Genomic DNA, 22,030 nt, shown 5'->3' on the forward strand with positions numbered 1-22,030 from the left:
GTCCGTTTTTTTCTGTCCTTTCCCTCTCTTTCTCTCTGATCATACAACCAGACACATACACATAATGCACCTAAAATACACCACAGAAAAACTCTTTCTCTCTCTCTCAAATTATTACTAACAAACCCATTTCGATTTTAAAGATTTAGCAGCAGTAGCAGCTGGATTTTGGAATCACCACTCCCTTCTACACACCATGTGTGTTACTCTGTCACAAATAGTTATTTTGTTGTAACTTGTAGTAAGTAACCATCCAATTTCACAATTTTCCCAACAAATAAAAAGTTCAAATTAAACCATTTTCTCAGCCTGTGTCGGTCTTCAATTCATCATTTCATTCACTAACCATTGCAATGATTCCAACCAAGACAAGATTATTGGATCCCACTTCACCCATGTTTATAATAACTGCTAAATTCCATGACTATGAGCAACCCAAGAAAGTAAGTAAGTACATTACAAAATTACATGCATGGTTTAATTTTTCTTAATTTATTATTTATTTTGTTTGCTTCTTCATTTAGTTGTTGACTGTTTTGTTTAATAATGTTTGTGCAGTGTTTAACAATATAGAAAGAAAGAAAACATAGAGAAACGAAAAGAATGGTTATTTTTGGTGTTTGGTTAAAGAGATTATTTCACGTGAAACTTCTGCCATTGTGTCCGTGACCGTCAATTTTGCAAACCTGAATGAACAGTTTCGAGATTAACCACAGTAATAAGAAGAGCTTGTTCCTGTTCTACACACTCCCATCCCATGCCAATGTTCTGTTCGATGAATTTCTCAACAGAGTCATCTTCAAATTGTAGATCTAAAGAGTGAGTTAGATCAACGGTTTTTACCTGTAATTTAAGTAGTTGAATTGAATCAACCTCTACCCAACAACATGCATTAAACAATTTTCGATATCTTCCACACAAACAAAACCAATTCAGCTGAATCAAACAAACACGACATTGCAAATTGCAAAATGGAGAAATTCTCATTCTCATTCTCATTTTCCTTTATCTTTTTCATCACATTTCTACTTTGTTTCTTCACTTGTCAACAAGTTAGATCACAAAGTGATGATGATTCACAATCACTTCTTTCACTTAAATCATCCATAGACATTCACAACAAACTTCCATGGCCGGCGAAGCAAAACGACGACGTTTGCACTTGGATTGGAGTTAAAGATTGTTTCAAAGGAAAAGTTAGAAAGCTAGTACTCGAATATTTCAACTTAACAGGAACATTAGATTCAAAAATCTTGAACCGTTTAGATCAACTTCGAGTTCTTAGTTTCAAAGGAAACTCACTTTCTGGTCAAATCCCTAATCTCTCGAATCTCGTCAATTTGAAATCTATTTATCTTAATGATAATAACTTCTCCGGTGAGTTTCCGGCTTCTGTTTCGGTTCTTCACCGTGTTAAGGTTATTAATCTGTCTGGTAATAGAATCTCCGGCGAGATTCCGGCGTCGTTGGTTAAGGTTCCTCGGCTGTATGTTCTCTACTTGGAAGATAACTTGTTTACTGGTTCGATTCCTGGTTTTAATCAAACCGGACTTAAGTACTTGAATGTCTCGAATAATAAACTCTCCGGCGAGATTCCGGTGACAACTGCATTGAACCGGTTTAATGTGTCGTCGTTTTCGGGGAATTTAGAGCTATGTGGAGAACAGATCCATAAAAAATGCAGAAGTAGCAATCTGTTTCCGCCATCGTTGGCGCCGTCACCGTCGGTTGGTTCCGTTGGAGGGAACACGAAAACGACGTCGTCGAAATCGAACCGTACAAAACTGATAAAGATAATTGGAGGGAGTGTTAGCGGGTTTGTTTTGTTGTTAATTTTGTTAATTATTCTTGTGTGGGTAATTCGCAAGAACCGTAGGAAAAGGGTTGGATCCTCTGCAGCAAGGAGAGGGAAGAGTGGTGACGTGGCAACAGGAGAAGGAGAAAATGATGGAGGAGGAGAGGGTAGAGGAAGTAATTATGAAGCAAAACAAGGAGGATTTGCTTGGGAAAATGAGGGTATAGGGAAATTGGTGTTCTGCGGAGCAGGGGATCGTGAAATGGGTTATAGCTTAGAGGATTTACTTAAGGCTTCTGCTGAGACATTAGGGAGGGGTATTATGGGAAGTACATATAAAGCAGTGATGGAATCAGGTTTTATTGTTACGGTTAAGAGGTTGAAAGATGCTAGGTACCCTGGATTAGAGGAGTTTAGGACACATATAGACTTACTTGGTAAGCTTAGACATCCTAATTTGGTCCCACTTAGGGCTTACTTTCAAGCTAAAGAAGAACGGCTTCTTGTCTATGATTATTTTCCCAATGGAAGCCTCTTCTCTCTTGTTCATGGTATGTACTATCTCTTAATTTACTTTATTATTCATGTTAATGATTTTGTTAATTTTTCTAAAAATAATAGTATGGTATTTGTTTGAAATGTAGTACTCTCTCCGTGATAAAATATAGATCAGATATATCAATTATTCAATCAACTTAAAAAGTGACTTCTGGTTATAATATATTACGGAGGGATCTATTTGTTTGATCTTTGATCGAATGATTCAAATGTGCTGCTTGCATACTTAAGCTATATCACTTGATAAGGTAGGCATTAGGAATGGATTGAGTCAAAGAAAGAAAAAAGAAATGTTGAAATGAATTAAAATGATGTAACTATCATTGATGTATAGTTTAGATCCTGAAAAGGTGGGGATGAGTGAGTGTGTCTTAAAAGTTGATTATATTTTGGTAATGGGGTCCTCACTCCTCATGTGATGTATGTAGATTGTATAGTATCCACTAATAATATCTGTGCACTAAATCTTTCATTCTTGCATAGGTTGATGTTGATTTAGTTTAAGTTGAATAGAGAGGGATTAGAGATAGAGACAAAAAGTGTTGCTTTCTCTATCGAACTGTTTAATGTAATTAAAGAATTTTTAGAAGGTGTAGTATGTGTGTGATCTGAATCTGACAACTCATTTATGACTGTGACCCCATGTTAGTGTTGTCCCACTCACTCATTTAATTGAAAAATTAAAGAGAGTTGAACCATTTTGTGCTTAGTGTACAGCCACATACTACTTCTACACTGATCTAATCCCAACTTGGTTAAATCATGTATTCATAATTCATATGTTTAACATAACACAGATACCTCACTTATTCACTAAATGTAGAATTTCTAGTCACTAGACTATTTGACAAAAAAAAAAAATTAGACGAATAATATGTTTGAATTTCAATAAAAATATTCAAACACTCACAATTATGTCTAAACTTTCATATATCATTCATCTGAAACTTTCTTCACTCCTTCCCTATAGCCCATCACTATATTGGCTAGAATTGCATTATAAGTATGATGGATCATTGTGGTTAAATGCTTTTATTCAAAATTTTATTTCCAAAGACCAGATATGTCTGATTATTTTGGATCACTTAGCTTGTAGTAGTCAACAATTCACGCAGTCAACAGCTCGTTAGTCATTGGATCGAGATAAGATGGTTTTAGTTTAAGAAAAACTGCATTGAAATCTAAACTGTCAGATCTTGATTCAACGGTCATAGATGCGTGGAATTCTGACGGCAAGCAATCCAAATCCAGAAACATGTTGGAACAGAGCAGTGTGTTCCCTTTCGCAACTGTTTAAATTTTAAAAGCTTTTATATTTATTAATTCTTTTTGTTGGATAATGCAAAAAAAAAAAGTTAGCATAAAGCATAAGCATTATACCTAACCTTGGAACAACCCTCTTGTTCACATTAACTTAAAAAATGAGATAAAATGCTTTTTGGCAATGCATTTAACAAATCAACAAGTCTGACCTTCTTTTTCTCTTAAAAGTAATGGTGTAATCATAATATCCAAGAATAGAAAGTAACCAATCATGCCAATAGTTAGGATCCTCACGTGTATTTTGCTGTTTTTTTCTTTTACACAAGTATTGTGTTTTGCTTTGTTTCTTTATATTTAATCCTAGTGAGCTGCTTTTTAGCCTTTATGGAGGTTTACCATTTTTATTTTTTTTTCATTTGTACAAGTATATGTATTTTCATTATATGATTGAAATTGTTTGTATTTGTTATTTGACCCTTTTGGAAGAATCAAAATTTTAAATCAAAATACCATATGTGCTAATATAAGCTATAGATGCAATTATGAACAAAACAGAAAAATTTCAGCATTTTGGCATTGCTTTCAAACTGATATAGCTAACAAGGACTTTGTTGATAAAATTAATGACATGTAATGCAGGATCAAAAACATCTAGCGGCGGAAAACCTCTTCACTGGACATCATGTCTTAAAATTGCAGAAGATCTAGCCACAGGCCTTCTCTATATCCACCAAAACCCTGGCATGACTCATGGAAACCTGAAATCTTCTAATGTGTTGCTTGGTGCCGACTTCGAGTCATGTCTCACCGATTACGGTCTCACTGTGTTCCTCAATCCTGACACGATGGAAGAACCAAGTGCCACTTCTTTTTTCTATAGAGCGCCCGAGTGCCGCAGTTTTCAGCGGCCACAAACTCAACCTGCAGATGTATACAGCTTTGGTGTCCTTCTCCTAGAGCTTTTGACGGGAAAAACACCCTATCAAGACCTTGTTCAGACACACGGTTCAGATATACCTAAATGGGTTCGGTCAGTGCGTGAAGAAGAAACCGAATCTGGTGACGATCCTGCCTCTTCAGGCAATGAAGCTTCTGAAGAGAAGCTTCAGGCTCTATTGAACATTGCAATGGCATGTGTTTCAGTTGCACCGGAGAATAGGCCTACAATGAGAGAAGTTCTAAAGATGATAAGAGATTCAAGAGGAGAAGCTCATGTCTCATCTAATAATAGTAGTGATCATTCACCCGGTAGATGGTCAGATACAGTTCAAAGCTTGCCAAGGGATGAACATCTTAGCATATAATTGGAAACTTTTTTTTTTTATGCATTCTTATTTTTCATGAATTGGTTATTGAATATTGATTTCGGACACAGGAGTAGGTGATAATGCTGTAAAGACATACATTCTTAATCTATTGCTTTGTGAGTACATGTTGGTTAGAGGTAAATTAATGGATATGGATTCATATCAAAGATTCAGCTTGCAAAAGATGTGGAGAGCAATCCTTTCAGGTTTTGGAGTTTTTGTTTCTGCTAATAATGGCTTAATGCTACAATGCAATCCCTTCCTTTTTCAGTGTAACCTTAAATTTGATGTTCCTGTATTTAGGACGCTTTGCCAGCTATAGAAATTAACACATAATTTTACCTCCTAGATGTAAGGCTATAGGATGTAAATAAAGTGTTGCAAATAAATTAAAACCTGATGGAACTATTAAAAAGTTTTAGGTAAGATTAGTGACCAAAGGTAAATATTGATTTTTTTGACATGTTCTCACCTGAATCTAGACTTACATCTATTAACAAGTTTTAGTATTTTACAACTCTTGGATGATATCACTGAACTAAGTGCACTTATAGAAGAGTATTAATTGTGTAATAAAAAGTTTACTTTGAGATTTATCAGGACACAAGTGAGATATATAGATCACTCACAATCTATAGGTAGGAGTCTCTCTTCACACATTATCTTTTTATTTGATTTCTTTTTCTTCTTTTTTTGGTACAAAATTTTATTTGATTTCTAGTGAAACATGATTTTCTTTTTCTCAAAAAAATTAAATGAATTATTGTATATATCTCATGACAAAAGAGGAGTCAAAAAAGTAAAATACAAGTTTGGTGCAACCAAATATAAAATGATTAATTATATGTTTGATTAATGTAAATTGTTTAATGGTGTGTTTGGTGATTTGTGGTTGATGTTGATCAACAGAAGCACGTATCTTTGTTATATGGTTTATTATCAATCTATAATTAATAAGGGAAGAATTAAGTCATCAGAATCGATCAAGAAGTTATCAAAGTTTGTTCTTAGCCACCACCCATCAATCGGAGTATAAAGGTTAATTAGTAGGGGTGCTCGCGGTTCGGTTTGGATCGGTTTTGAGGCAAAAACTCATCCGATCCAAAAATAAATTTATTTGCGGTTTGGTTCGGTTTTGGATGGCAAATAAAAAAAATCCGATCCAATCCGATCCAATATTATGCGGTTTAATTTGGATCGGTTTTTGGATATCCAAATTATAAATTGTAATTTTTTTTTAATAAATATAAATATTATAAAAAACGCTACAAAATAATAGTTTGACATTTTTGACAAAATAAATATTAAGTTTGATGTAAAATATAACATATAATATATTAAAAATTAATATTTTGGAATGACAATGACCAATTATATTCGAAACATATAAAAAGTTAAAAAAATAGATTAAATTAAACTAACATGTAGTATTAACAAAATTTAAAATGAAAAAAAAAAAGTTAATGCAATGTGTGTGTGTATATATATATATATATATATATATATATATATATATATATATATATATACTAATAAAAAAGATAAATAAATATTAAAATATATGTATGCGGTTTGGTTTGGTTAAGATCGGTTTTAAGAAATCAATCCAAAATCCGATCCGATCCAGCGGTTTTCACAAAAGAACATCCAAACACATCCAAAAAACTTTGGTTTTTTGCGGTTTTCAGTTTTTTTGGATCGGTTTTCGGTTTTTATTTGGATTGGTTTGGATTTGAGCACCCCTATTAATTAGTAATACTATTATTTTTTTTTTTTATGGAATTTTAGTAATCGTAAACCATTGCCAATAAATAAGCTATTTAAATTTAATCGTGCTTGACTGTAGGTCTGAAAAATGTAACATGATATGCTATAATTGGTTAATGGTAGATATTAGATATAGTGTTGCCAATTTAATAAAGTCGTCTTTGTCATCAAATCTAAAAAACTTTTGTTAAATGATTGAAGTACGACTTTTTTTTAATTAAATATGTTTTTAATTAAAAATAAATAAAAAAGCATCCATTCATACAGATCAGATCAAGCTATGCTTTATACAAGTAAATCCCCATATGCTTTGATGGAAGTACTCTATGATACTATTCGTTAGAATTGAGTATTGAGTTTAATTTAATTTTGATCAATAATTCATCAAATTGGTACAAAAATTATTGTAATCGAGTTAGTTTTCCACAAAATCAAACTCCACTAAATTTGGAGTTACATAGAGAGATTAATTATCGTTTTAGTGAAATAAGGGGTAAAATTTCGATTTATTCAAAATATGGGATAAAACTGCATTTAAGCCTTTACTTTTTCTAGTTAAATATATTTTTGTTTCCTCTAAATATATCAACTTTTATTTTTAGTTTCTTGAAAAAAAATCTTTCAATGAGCATGAATATATATGATTTATTTTTTCTAGTTAATTATATATATTTTTTCTCTAAATATATCAACTTTTATTTTTAGTTTTTGAAAAAAATCTTTGAACTTGGGCTTTGACTCTCTTTTAGACCAATTTTTTTTCCTTTCGAACTTTGGCCCCTCTATTTATTTTTGTTTTTAATTTTAGACTTTATATATATGTTTTTTTTTGTCAAAGTTCTCGTAACATGTTACAATTTTTTTATGACATATTGACATGTCATTATTAAAACTTTAAATTATCATTAATTTAATAATTTAACTGTTTAATTTTTAATTTAATGATTTCATTTTAAATTTGAACTTATAAACAACTTAATAAAAATTAAAGATTAAATAGTTAAATTATTAAATTAATGATATTTTAAGATTTAATTAAAGACATAACTATAAGAAAAGTCAGTTGAAAGTTGAAACATCCAACATAAACTTTTATATAAGATAAAGATTAAAATTGAAAATAAATTATTTTCAAGGAGTAAAGTTTGAAGAAATTTTTGAAAGAATTTCATAGGAAATCACCCAAAAGCCTAAAAAAAATAAAATTTAAAGTTGGTATAATTGGGGGATAAAACATATTTAACTTTTTTTTTTATCTAATGAATATATGTCTACAATCTACATCGATAATATTTTCTACAAAAATAAGTGTTTAATTTATATTCGACTTATTGGTAAAAAAAAAAAAATTATATTCGACTTTGGCTGGTATATGTGCTTTAGCCGCAGTTGACATTCTAATCTAGTAAAATACTTATGCTTTTAATAAATTGATTGACTTCTGTTTTTTAAGTGGAAGAATGTGAAATAGTTATTTGTAAATGTTAACTAAGTTTCTTGAAAGTTTATGTGAGTTTAATTTAGTTGGTATGAATATTATATTTTATATATGGGTCGGAGTTTGAATTCCGGACATCCCATTTATCAACTTTAAGTGTGCAATTTATAGGCATTAGACTACTTAATAAAAAAACAAAAAAAAAAATTTTAAAAAAAATGTGTTAAATTTTTTTGAATGAAACATGAATGGCAATCAACTTAAAAAATGAGAGAGAGTGAGAGAGAGAGGGGTAGAGAGAGAAGGAGCAACGCTGCACCTAGGGCAAGCCTAGGGCAGCCGTTCCGGTCACCGCCTTCACCGAAAGCAAGGCAGAAAAGGGGTGGGTCATCAGCTGATAGCGGAGAATGGACCGAGGTGAGACGGCGACGTTGGAAAGCGCTACGACACGACGAAGAGGGGCTGGACAGGTTGAGACAGAACAGAGGACTTCAAAACAAAATGCAATCACAGCCTGGACATGATTGCTCTCTCGATAGATGTCATGATTCCAATCACCAAGCGAACGATCGCAACCGTTTAGGAAGAAGTAGATCGCATTACAACAGAGGGATGAACACAACTCATCGATCAGGCAAAAGGAAACATACGCGATCATCATCAACCAATCATCGTTCACGATCCGTTTCAAAAGGAGCACGGCGGTGGATTGCGATGGTTGATCGGTGTGGGCTTTCAAAGGATATGGAGGAGAACGGCCGTTCGTTTGCAGGTTCAGGTCGGATTAATAACGGCAAGGAGGAGGAGAATGGAAGCGGCGTGGCGATCAACCATGGTCTATTGCAAGGGCCTGCGATGCAAGTGAAAAACAGGGTCGGTGCGTTGAAGGAAGAAGCACGACCTGTGACTGTCATTGGAATGGATAAGGATGAGATGGCTGGCGGTGGATCTGTTGTGAAAGAGGCCTCACATCAGAGGAAAGGTGTTGTAATGAATGTTGAGAATTACAATGGTGTGGGAGGTGCTTCGGGGTCCGCCCTTAAACGGTATGTTTCTTTTTACTTTACAAATTTTCCAGCTCAAATGTCGAATTTTTATTTGAGAAAGGGTTTCGAAGTTTGTAGTGTGCTGGAGGATGTGTTCGTCGCAAAAAAAAGAAATAGATACGGTCAACCCTATGGATTTGTCAAATTCTCCCATGTTAAGAATGTGACAAAATTGATGAAGGCCCTTAACAATGTCTGGTTTGGTTACTTTCGTGTTAAAGCTAGCGTAGCCATGTTTGACCGTAATGCTTTCGAATTGGGAAGGAACCCGGAGAGGCATAAGGATGGACTGGAAACAGGTGCCAAAGTGCAGTCGTCGAAAGCAAGGAAACAAAGTTCGATGAGGCAGGTAGCACCCATAGGAAGCGTTAACAGCTTCGAGATGCCGAGACAAAATTCCAACTGTGCTGAAGTTTTAGAATTAAGGGCGGAAAAGAAAGGTAGTGAAGCCCCGGAAGGTGTGCAGGTGGGGGACATAGTTATCAAGTTAGGGGCTAGGAAGGAGGAGTTACTTAAAAAGGCTGACCCAACAAAGATGGTGATGAGGATCCTGAACGAGCAACCAGATGATGTTGTTAAGGAGCGTCAAGTCTTCCTGCGAAGTTATCATTCAAAACCTGATGATTCCAAGTGGGCCCTTAATGGTGTAGTGGCTTCAGTTGTCAATGGTGAGGCGATTCCTGTGGTGCAGAATAAGATAAGGGATGCAGGCTTTAATGATTTGGTTCTCATACCAATGGGCGCTGATAAGGTTTTTGTTCGTAATATAGAGAATTTTGACACTAAGGCCACGTTCGACAGTGCTAAGGATTTTTTCAAACTTGTTTTTTCGAGTTGGACGAGGTGGGAAAATGAGACTTCACCCTATCGGAGAGGGGCTTGGGTGCGCTTGTATGGTGTTCCCATTCATGCTTGGAATGAGCATTTCTTTCAGTTGTGTGTTTTTGAATGTGGAGGGTATCTTCGAACTGATTGTTGTTCCGCTGAAAAGAATCGTCTCGACTTCGCGCGGGTTTTGATCGCTACACCTGAACTTGATATAATCAAAAGAAGTGTGACTGTCTTGGTAGATGGCATTCAAGTAGAGATTAAGATTGTGGAGGAGTGAGGGTATGCTTTGGGAGAGGATTCATGTCTCTTTGAAGAGGAGAGTGAGGCAGAATCATCTTGTGGCGAGGGTCAAGAGGATCAGGAGGTTAATCACAATGTTGATTTGTTAGTTAATCAGTTTAAGGAAGGACTTGAAGCGGAGGATCATAATGAACCTCAAGGCATGCAGGATGAAGAGTTTCTTAATAAGCTTGAAGATAATCCTGGTTCGGCGGGAGTTGGGACCAATTCAGTTTTAAGAATGGACTCTCAGGAAGTGGTGGGAGAACCAGTTGGTCGGGCAGATGTGTCTCCCCTATCGGGGGATGCAATGGCTCGTTCTATTTGTCGGCCGCTTCTTAGTAAGCGCACTAGTTCTTGTCCCCCGGAGGCGAGGCGGTCCGCTATATCTGGGCCTTGGAGTTTGGAGTGGTTACAGGATCAAAATCATGGGGATGCGGGAGTGATTTTCTCAGCAAGTAAGAAAAGTAGAAAGCAGATTCTTAATGGACCGAGCCTTAAGCGGAAAGTGGAACTGGATCCGAGGAGACGGAAAGCAGGAGGTGTGCTGCGTCATCCATTCCATAGTCTTAAAAAAGTGGCTAGGATGCCAAGCAAAGATCGCTGTGAGGTGTTAAAGGCCTTAAAGAAGAAAGTTCGTCGGCGCAGGGGCGGGGATGGGTTTAATAGGTCCTGCTCTATGAGCCGTCATGTTTCATCTGGAGATTCAGTTTCGTCGGGTTCTATAAACAACGATTGGACGAATTGGGTGGCTGTTCACGGCAATGACCAGGTGGCGGTGGATGATGTGTGGGGGATTGGGAAAGCTATTGGGGTTAAGTTTAAGGGGGACAATGTGAATATGTTCAATATTCTGTCTAGGGCGAGTAAAGGAAAAAGGGTGGATTCAGGGTTGATGGTCGAGGCGGGGGGTTTCAGGAAGGAGAATGGGTGCTAGTGGTGTTTTTTCTCTTGTTGGGGAAGGGTGAGAGAGTTTGTTATGAAGATTATTTCTTGGAATGTTAGAGGGCTGGGAGGCCCTGAAAAGAGGAAGGAAGTGCGTAAGATGGTGGGGGAATTTAAACCCTTCATTCTGTGTATTCAAGAAACTAAGTTGCAAATTTGTGATACTTTACTTAGCTCGACTCTTTGGGGTAACTCCTCGCATGGTTATTCTTATCGTCCATCGGTTGCGGCATCTGGAGGGCTTCTAACTTTGTGGGATTCTTCGGAGGTGGAGGTGTGGTCGACTGAGAGCCGAGAGCATGTGTTGTGGTGTCATGGGCGGTTCTCAAAGACAGGGGAAGAATTTTATGTGGCAAATGTCTATGCGCCCTGTGAAGATGGGGCTAAGCAAGGGCTGTGGGATCTTCTTTCGGTGCGGCTTCACTTGCTGGCAGGGAAGAAGGTGTGTGTGTGTGGGGATTTTAATGCGGTCAAACACATTGATGAAAGACGATCGGTTAGGGATGGGCATCGATCCTCGGATCATATTCCTTTTAATCGGTTTATTGAAGATAACACGTTGATTGATCTTCCCTTAATTGGACGTAAATTTACTTGGTTTAAAGGGGATGGTCGCTCGATGAGCCGTCTTGATAGGTTTCTTCTCTCAGAGGAGTGGTGTTTGAATTGGCCTAACTGTAAGCAAATGGCCAAACTAAGGGGGTTGTCTGATCATTGTCCTTTGGTCTTGTCTGCGGATGAGGAAGATTGGGGGCCCAGACCGTCACGGATGCTTAAGTGCTGGAAAGATATACCTGGATATAACTTGTTTGTCAGAGATAAGTGGAATTCGCTCCAAGTCGATGGTTGGGGTGGTTATGTTTTAAAGGAAAAACTTAAGATGATTAAGGTGGCTTTAAAAGAATGGCATAAGACTCATGCTCATAATCTTCCTAGTCGTATAGATAATTTGAAGATCAGGCTGGCATCTCTTGATGAGAAGGGGGAGGAAGATGATATCTCTGAGGAGGATCTCGTTGAGCTTCATGGGGTTTCGCATGACATTCACTCGCTTTCTAGGTTGCACGCTAGTATTAGCTGGCAACAATCTCGTTCGCTGTGGCTCAAGGAAGGCGATGCAAATTCTAAGTATTTTCATTCAGTTTTGGCGAGTCGTCGTCGAAGGAACGCTTTGTCCGTCATTTAGGTTGATGGGGTTACGTTGGAGGGTGTTAATCCTATTAGGCAGGCGGTGTTCTCGCATTTCGAGTCTCATTTTCAGGCTCCTAATGTGGATAGACCTAGGGTTGACGACCTTCAGTTCAAGAGGTTAAATCCGATGGAGATTGGAGGTTTAACCAAACCTTTTTCGGAGAATGAAGTGAAGCTAGCTGTGTGGGATTGCGATAGTTATAAAAGCCCAGGCCCTGATGGAATTAATTTTGGCTTTATTAAAGATTTTTGGGCCGAGCTTCGTGGCGACGTGATGCGTTTTCTTTCTGATTTTCACCGGAACGGTAGGTTGACGAAAGGTATCAACTCGACTTTTATTGCTTTAATCCCCAAAATGGATAGTCCTCAAAGGCTGAATGATTTTCGCCCTATTTCGCTTGTCGGAAGCCTCTATAAAATTCTGGCGAAGGTTTTAGCTAACAGGCTGCGTCAAGTGATTGGTAGTGTTATCTCTGAGTCTCAGACTGCGTTCGTAAAGAACAGACAAATTCTTGATGGCATTCTCATTGCTAACGAGGTGGTGGATGAGGCGCAGAAGTCTAAAAAGGATCTTTTGCTGTTCAAGGTTGATTTTGAAAAAGCTTATGATTCGGTGGATTGGGGGTATCTTGATGCTGTTATGGGAAGAATGTCTTTTCCGACTTTGTGGAGGAAGTGGATTAGAGAGTGTGTTTGTACTGCTACGGCTTCGGTGCTAGTTAATGGCAGTCCGACTGATGAATTCCCTCTTCGGCGAGGGCTTAGGCAGGGTGATCCGCTGTCTCCTTTCCTTTTTCTTTTGGCGGCTGAGGGCCTTAATGTGCTTATGGAAGCTATGGTGGCGCGTAATTTGTTTCAAGGTTATAGTGTTGGTGGACAGGGGTCGGTCTCGGTGTCGCACCTTCAATTTGCTGATGATACTCTCTTGATGGGGGTAAAAAGTTGGGCAAATGTTCGGGCTTTGCATGCAGTTCTAGTGCTTTTTGAGACTATGTCTGGCTTGAAGGTTAATTTTAATAAAAGTATGCTGGTTGGCGTTAATATCCCTGAGTCCTGGTTATGTGAAGCTGCGTCTACTCTCTGTTGTAAGGTGGGAAAGATTCCTTTCCTTTATTTGGGTCTTCAGATTGGGGGTGATCCGCGACGTTTGGTGTTTTGGGAACCGATGTTGAATCGTTTAAAGACTAGATTGTCTGGGTGGAAGAGTCGCTTTTTGTCTTTTGGTGGTCGTCTGGTTCTGTTAAAATCTGTCTTGTCCTCTTTACCTGTCTACGCCCTTTCTTTCTTCAAAGCTCCCTCAGGTATTATTTCCTCTATTGAATCTCTTTTCATTAAATTTTTTTGGGGGGGTTGTGAGGATTCTAGGAAGATTTCTTGGGTTAGTTGGAAATCTGTTTGTTTGCGTAAGGAGTATGGAGGCTTGGGGGTTAGACAGTTGCGTGAGTTCAACATAGCGTTGCTGGGGAAGTGGTGTTGGAGGATGCTGGTGGATAGAGAGGGTTTGTGGTTTAGAGTGTTGGCAGCGAGGTATGGGCTTGAGGGAGGTAGTCTTCGGGCGGGAGGTCAGAGAGGATCAGTGTGGTGGAGGGAGCTAGTGCGTATTAGGGAGGGTGTTGGCGAGCCAGGAGGCAGTTGGTTTAGGGAGCATGTCTCGAGGAGGGTGGGGGATGGGTCAGGTACTCTTTTTTGGACAGACCCGTGGTTGGATGAGATTTCGTTGAGGGAGCGGTTTGGACGCCTTTTTGAGTTGGCTGTAACCAAATCTCGGTCGGTCGCAGATATGTTTGCTTTAGGGTGGGGGGCAGATGGGGGGGCGTGGGAGTGGCGGAGGAGTTTGTGGGTGTGGGAGGAGGAGATGTTGGGGGAGTGTCAGTCTTTACTTCTTGACATTTCTTTGCAGGATCAGGCTATTGACAGGTGGCAGTGGAGTCTTGACCCTGACACAGGTTATACGGTTGGGGGAGTTTATCAGCATCTGACGTCTCAGGATTCAGTTACTTTGGACTATGCGGATAACCTTATTTGGCATTCTCAGGTTCCTTTGAAGGTTTCCATCTTTGCTTGGCATTTATTGCGGGACAGGTTGCCTACGAGAGCAAACCTGGTTACTCGCGGCGTTTTGTCTCCTACGGTTGCTACTTGTGTTTTTGGATGTGGAGTGACTGAGTCGGCTCATCATTTATTTCTCTCATGTAGTATTTCTGGATCGCTTTGGGATTTAGTTCGCGCCTGGATTGGTATTTCTTTGGTGGACTCCACCTCTCTGCGTGATCATTTTGTCCAGTTTACGGCATCATCAGGTGGTTCTCGTGCGAGACGGTCCTTTTTGCAGCTTGTGTGGCTCGCTTGTGTTTGGGTGATATGGACAGAGAGAAATCATCAGTTGTTCAAAGGATCAATAGGCACACCTCATATTTTATTGGACAAGATCAAGCTCTTCTCTTTGAGGTGGTTGAAGACGACGAACATCACGTTAGCTTTAAACTACCATAGCTGGTGGTCTAGTCCATTGTTGTGTTTGGGTCTTGTATGATTTTACTTTGATTGTATCTCTCTGACTCTCTTGTATTTTTATAGTCTACCTTGGTACGCCTTGTGCTGGGGAGGCTGTTATTGTTAATATATATCATTTTGGCTTCTTCAAAAAAAAATAAAATTATTATCTTGAAATTTGTGTTAAAAATATGGCTTTTTAAATTTTAAAAAATTAAACAAACAATTTTCATAACAGTTTATATATTTAATTTATGAAAAATGTTAACATAGAATTCTTTTTGAAACTTGTGCCTTTAATATTTTAAGCATCAAATATTTTTATACGACTAAAGTTAGTGTTCCTCCAAGAATTTGAGGGGTATGCAGAATGTAGAATGTGATTATCAGGCTAACAAGGTACTAAGCACTGATATTGGGTTTCTCAGTAATTTTGTGAAAGAATAACGTGATCTCATCATGATGCTTATGATGTCTTATATATATAGGAGTGTCTTAGGAGGTAATGGAGGGAATAGTTGAGATATACATTATAGGGAGTAATGAGGTGATGATGGAGTAAACATAGGAATTAGTTGGCTAATTATATGACCTAATTTTTTTGGATCTCATCTGACTTGCGTGAGTGGCCCAATTGGGCGTGTTAATTTTTTTCAGATACAGTTAGTAATTACTTAGTGTTAATTTTTTCACCTCGTCAAGACTTCAATCCTTGACCTTTGCTCATTAACTTCTTTCATCCTTAATTTAAACCAATTGAGCTACCCAACCCACCCCTAAAAATTACTATTGTTAATAGTCACGGCAACATTTTTGTATTAGCTTATAAAATAAGAGTCATGCTAAGAGCACATGTTAAGAATATTAAAAAAAAAAATTACTTTCTCCGTTTTTTTATAAGTGTCCAGTTTTATCATATTTAACATTTCTAATTAACTGTCCAGTTTGTGTTTTAAGGATACGATTTGTCAATTATACTCTTTGTCAATTACACTCTTTATCTAATTAACCCTAATCGTTTATCTTTTTTTCCACACAGATGATCTGACCTGAAACACAAATAAGGTAGAGACGGGCGACGAGCACTCGTTGGCTTGTGATTCTTCTTCAACCATGACTCATGATGTCCTAAGCTCTCTTTAGATGGGGAGAAGAGGCGATATGCGATGTGTCCGGTATATTGAGGACCATATATATATATATATATATATATAAGGTGATGGCCAATTAGGGTTTCCATTATTCTGAATTGGGTCATCATGATATCCACTCATATTGAGCTCATATCCAATTAATTAATTAATTAATCAATTTCTAAATAGAAATTCAATTAGTCTTTTAACTTTATTTGATCGCTGAATCAATTTAGGCTCTTAATTGATAAATAGCTAATATAATTAATATAGATATTTGCCCACATATTTTTATTAGAATATTATAAAATATTTCAACATTGCGCTCAAGTGATTAATGAAATTCCCTAAGACAAATCGTTTGGGGGAATTCAAACTCGATTTCTTGCACCATTTCCTTGGAACGAGATGGTTAATAACAAAAAAAGAAGAAGGGAATTTCAACAATTATAATTATTTAAAGTAATTTTTAAGGGCAATATTCCGGATGTTTCGTCGTTATTTGAGACAATCAAACTTCATTCTTGGTTGTGGTTCACTAGTCGGTATGGGCGTAGGACTTGTACTCCTTTTCCTTTATGGTGTTTAAATCATATGTCTTGTATTCTGAACACTTAGTTTATTGCTCTTTGTTGTAAGGGTTTGAGTACCCCTTTGTACTCCTTATAATAAAATTTTGATTATAAAAAAAAAAAAATTATAATTATTTTTTGTTTTGTTTTGACAATACAATTAAAACTATGTTAAAATTGCACGCAATTATAAATTGTAATATCCAGAAAACAAAAACCCAATTAAACCCAAAAAGAATAATAATAAAAAAAAAGAATGAGTATTCATTCCTTCCTTTATGTTATTGAAATTCCATGTTATGATTTATCAACTTGATTCCTTGAGCAGCAATGTTATAGCCCAACATGGGAAGTGGGTGGAGGAATCTGTTGATAATGATCATAGCTTTGACAATCCTCCACAGGTCATATTGGCATAGGATGTACTTGTTTGTTGCCCCCCCGTGCTTCAAATTAAATAAAATAATATCCTTACTTTTGCATTAAAAATTAGATTATACTAGTAACATAAAATAAAAGAGAATCCTAAAGATTAATAAAATATAAAAAAGAGAGAATCCTAAAGTATTTATGTAAAAGGTTAAAAAGTTGCCCACACAATGTTAAAAGAATAAAAAAGATAGAAATATTACTATCATGGAAGTGGTGTTTATTTTTTAAAGTTAAGGGTCCGTTTGGTGCACATGATAAGAGACAGGATAGGATAACTATATCATATCCTGTCTCAATCCAGTGTTTGGTGACACAACAGGATATGATAAGTTAATCCTGAAGCTTATCCTATCCTGTTTCTCTAGTTAAAATCCTTATCCTGAATTTGAGCTGGGTTACCAGCAGGATAGGATAAGAAAAAAAAAATCGTTGATTTATTCTATAAAATATATTTTAAAATAAAAAATTGAAAATTAATAAAATAATTTGATAGTAAATTAATAATAAAATAATTAATTTTTAAATATATATGTGATTTTTTCACAAGGGTAATTTTGTAATTTATATAATCTAAAAAATCAAAATTCTCCTAAAATTACAATATTTTAAATTAAAATAATTATTAAAAAATTGCAAAATAAGAATATTAATTTAAATTTAATAACAACTTAAATATAATTCTTTTGCAATGGTAGTTTTATTATTTACATATATCATATATTTATTTAGCTTATCTAACATGTATAATTGAGTTATTTATTTGATCATGATTCATATAAAAAACTTAATTTGCTTATTTTCTCATGATTTGTATTTAAAATTTAAAGTTATTTGATTACTTTTTCTTTTTGTACAATTACTTATTTATATTTTTATTTATAAAATTCAAAGTATTACAATATAATTTTTAATAAATAACAATTGTTTTACGAGGGTAATTTTGTCATTTAAATATGTTATGTATCTTATCATATTGGTATGAACAAATATGTATTAAAAATATGATATAATAGTTATCATGTTTGTTATCCTGTGTGCACCAAACACATGATAGGATAACTGAGGATAACTTTTATCCTGCTGATATCCTATCCTATCACTATCCTGTTGTATATCCTATCATGTCACTATCCTATCATGCGCACCAAACGGGCCCTAAAGAATTGTTTCGTTTAATAATAATAGGTTAAATATGTTTTAAATTCCTTTAAATAGGGTTAAATGTGTTTTATCGTCCTTTAAATATATCTAGCGTTCATGTATCTCCTCAAATCAGGGATTAAACCTAAAATATTGGTTAAACTATAACAGCCCGTTTGGTGCACAGGATAAGAGACAGGATATGATAACTGTATCATATCCTGCCGCAATCCAGTGTTTGGTGATACAGAAGGATATGATAAGTTAATCCTGAAACTTATCCTATCATGTATCTCTAGTTATAATTCTTATCTTGAATTTGAGCTGAGTTACCAGCAGGATAGGATAAGAAAAACAAATACTGATTTATTTTATAAAATATATTTTAAAATACATAAAATAAAATTAATAAAATATAAATAATAAAATAATTGATTTTTAAATATATATATATGATTTTCTCACAGGGGTAATTTTGTAATTTATATATTCTAAAAAAATCAAAATTTTACTAAAATTACAATATTTTAAAGTAAAATGATTATTAAAAAATTGACAAATAGGGATATTAATTTAAATTTTATAAAAAATTAAATATAATTCTTTTGCAATAGTAGTTTTATTATTTATGTATGAGATATATCATATATTTATTTGGCTTATCTAACATGTATATATTATTGAATTATTTATTTGATCATGATTCATATAAAAAATTAAACTTGATTATTTTCTCATGATTTTTATTTGAAATTATATAAAGTTATTTGATTACTTATTTATATTTTTTATTTATAAAATTCAAAGTATTACAAAATAATTTTAAAAAAATAACAATTGTTTTACAAGAGTAATTTTGTCAATTAAATATGTTATATATCTTATCATATTATTATGAGCAAATATGTATTAAAAACAAAATATAATAGTTATCATGTTTGTTATTCTGTGTGCACCAAACACAGGATATGATAACTGAGTATAACTGTTATCCTGTTGTTATCATATCTTATCCTTATCCTGTTTTATATCTTATCCTGTCACTATGCTATCCTGCGCACCAAACGGGCCCTAAGAGACTTGTGTCATTTCATTTAAACGCTCTTAGGTAAACTATTTAGTATTAATTCTTAAGACATAATTACAATTTTAGACTTTAGTCCTCCTATTTTAATCTGCTCACTAAACTAGTTCCCCATCTTAATTTTAATTTTTTTTTTTGATAAGCCATCTTAATTTTAATTAGTTTTAGCCTCTCACAAAATTCTAAACTTGTCCACATGTATGTTGTTAAATGAAAAGCACATAGATGCTTCATATGTCATGACAACCGCAAAAGAGGAATAGAAGAAGTAGTGGAAAAGAAGAAGAAGAACGTGGACAACGAAATTAGTGAAGGAGAACGACGAATTCAACACTGAAATGGGGGACAGAGGATAGAGGAAAATGAAGATGGAATTGATTTGGGGATTAGGGTTTTTATGAGTTATAAAAGACAATCAGATTTTATATTTTGTTATTTTATAGATTTCAAGTTTTATTTTGATGTTTTTTTAATGGGTCATGTTAAACAGTGCCCTCGGGGCACTTGTTAAACATACTTAAAAACGAAATAAAAAATAAAATTTATATTGAAAAAACAAGTTTTTGTACTTTTGAGACATTGAAAAAATCTGAGTAATAATATGAAAAAGTTTAGTTGATGTGGATCATGACACATAAGCAAATTTGTTGTAACGTCATTAAAAGTTGGACACATCATTCAATTTGAGTCTAAAATTTTGTGAGAGGAACTAAAATTGATTAAAATTAAAATAGAGGGACTAGTTTAATGAGTAGACTAAAATAAGAAAATCAAAACTGTAATTAAATTTATTTTTAATTATGATATATTTGACAAATAGTACTCCCATCTATCTATGTATCAATATATCTAGCGGCAATAGTTAATATGCATAAGCATTTTCTTATGTATGGTGCATAAGTCATTCACAGCCATCAGATGATTTTACACGTGTAATAATCATAATTGAAAAACTTTCTATTTTTGCTTGCTCAATTTCAGCCACATTTTATATGCGATTCGATCACCGATTTCGAAAACTAATACCGGAAACATTCATAAAATCGAACGACGATCAAAAAGGTATAAAGAACGTCGAGTTTCGTTGATTATTGAGGGAGAACGAACCGGGTCGTCACGACCCGTTTCTGCAGAAAATTGGTGAAGAAGATGATGAACAGTGACGCGCCTCCACGCCCACTCTCACTGGCGGTGCGTGGGGGCGCGTGCGGTGCCAAGGAGACTCCAAATGTTTTTATTTTTTTTACAAAAAAATAGTAAATAATTTTCTGGGAATTTTGGGACCAGTTAAGTATTTTTCTGAGACCTGGAACTATTTTTAGTTAATTAAATGAAGTAAATATGATTTTATAAATATCATATATTAATAAAATTTTCCCAAAATTTTATTTAGGGTATTTTGAATTATTTGGAACGGTTGGGGATATCTCACTCTCTCCGGTTTTATATCGTCTTAAAAATTTAAATTTATTTCACAATTTTTATTAAGGGTTAAATATGTTTTTGGAGAACAACTCTTTGAAACCATTCCACAGCAAAAATGGTTTCATACCGTCATACACTGAAACCATTAGTCTAGTTAAATGGTTTCATGGCGTTATACACCGAAACCATTATTATAGTTAAATGGTTTTATATGAGCATTAGTGTCAATATGTTATACACTGAAACAATTAGTCTTGTTAATTGGTTTCAAGATGTTATACACTGAAACCATTTGTCTAGTTAAATGGTTTGATACTGTTATACACTGAAACCATTATTATAGTTAAATTGTTTTATATGAGCATTAGTGGCAAGATGTTATACACAGAAACCATTAGTCCTTTTAATTGGTTTCAAGATGTTATACACTGAAACCATTTGTCTAGTTAAATGGTTTCATACTGTTATACACTGAAACCATTATTCTAGTTAAATGGTTTCATAGCGTTATACACTGAAACCATTAGTCTTGTTATTTGGTTTCAAGATGTTATACACTGAAACCATTAGTCTAGTTAAATGGTTTCATAGCGTTATACACTGAAACCATTATTTTAGTTAAATGGTTTCATATGGGCATTAGTTAAATGGTTTCATATAACCATTTTACAAAACCATGCTACATAAAGCAAAAAATCATATAAAGCAATTAGAGTTAGTTTAGTTGAAAAAAATTTGGATAGTATGCATGAGATATTGGATTCGATCATTTTTTTATTGTAAAGAAAAATCGATATATATATATATATATATATATATATATATATAGTTAATGTATGAGATTTTATTTATATTGTGATTATGATTGATAAAACTTAAAATTAAATTGTATGTTTGACAAGTATGCTTTATATATACATGAACCATTCGTTATTATGTTGGGCTTCGAGGGGGTGTATGACGAAAATTAATTAAAAATGGATTTTTATAATATATACTTCAAAGGAACAAAAGTTATTATTTAATTGGAAACGGGGGGCGCGCTAAAAATTTGGGGGGGTGCGCTAGAAGTTTGGAAGAGGGAAAAAAATTGGGGGCGCGCTAGAAATCTACGGGAGGAAAAAAAATTTGGGGGGCTCACAAGAAATCTAGAGAAAAAGGAAAAAAAAACTGGGGGGTGCGCTAAGCAAAAGGGGGCGCGCGAGTAATGAATTGCCTAATTTTGGGCTTGGGCTGACTTTTGGTGTAGGAAGCAAATATGCTGGATGTAAGAAGCAAGTTTATGCATGGTGCATAAGTTTGAGCTTATGCACCATAACCACACCCACCCA

General features: G+C 35.0%; 1 protein-coding gene across 2 annotated transcripts; it reads left to right on the forward strand.

The window, feature by feature from the left end:
- LOC123917701 (inactive leucine-rich repeat receptor-like serine/threonine-protein kinase At1g60630) lies at window positions 1-5,199 on the forward strand. 2 transcript variants are annotated; one of them, XM_045969495.1, is made up of 3 exons: window positions 1-443; window positions 559-2,346; window positions 4,256-5,199. In XM_045969495.1, the coding sequence occupies exons 2-3, from the start codon at window positions 972-974 to the stop codon at window positions 4,918-4,920; spliced, it is 2,040 nt and encodes a 679-aa protein (XP_045825451.1). In that variant the 5' UTR covers window positions 1-443; window positions 559-971; the 3' UTR covers window positions 4,921-5,199. The 2 variants fall into 2 exon arrangements, with proteins under 2 accessions (XP_045825451.1, XP_045825449.1); XM_045969493.1 differs by having other exon boundaries at window positions 5-447.
- The last annotated feature ends 16,831 nt before the right edge of the window (window positions 5,200-22,030 follow it).

This window comes from Trifolium pratense, linkage group LG3 (assembly GCF_020283565.1).
Source record: "Trifolium pratense cultivar HEN17-A07 linkage group LG3, ARS_RC_1.1, whole genome shotgun sequence".
Lineage (NCBI taxonomy): Eukaryota > Viridiplantae > Streptophyta > Magnoliopsida > Fabales > Fabaceae > Trifolium > Trifolium pratense.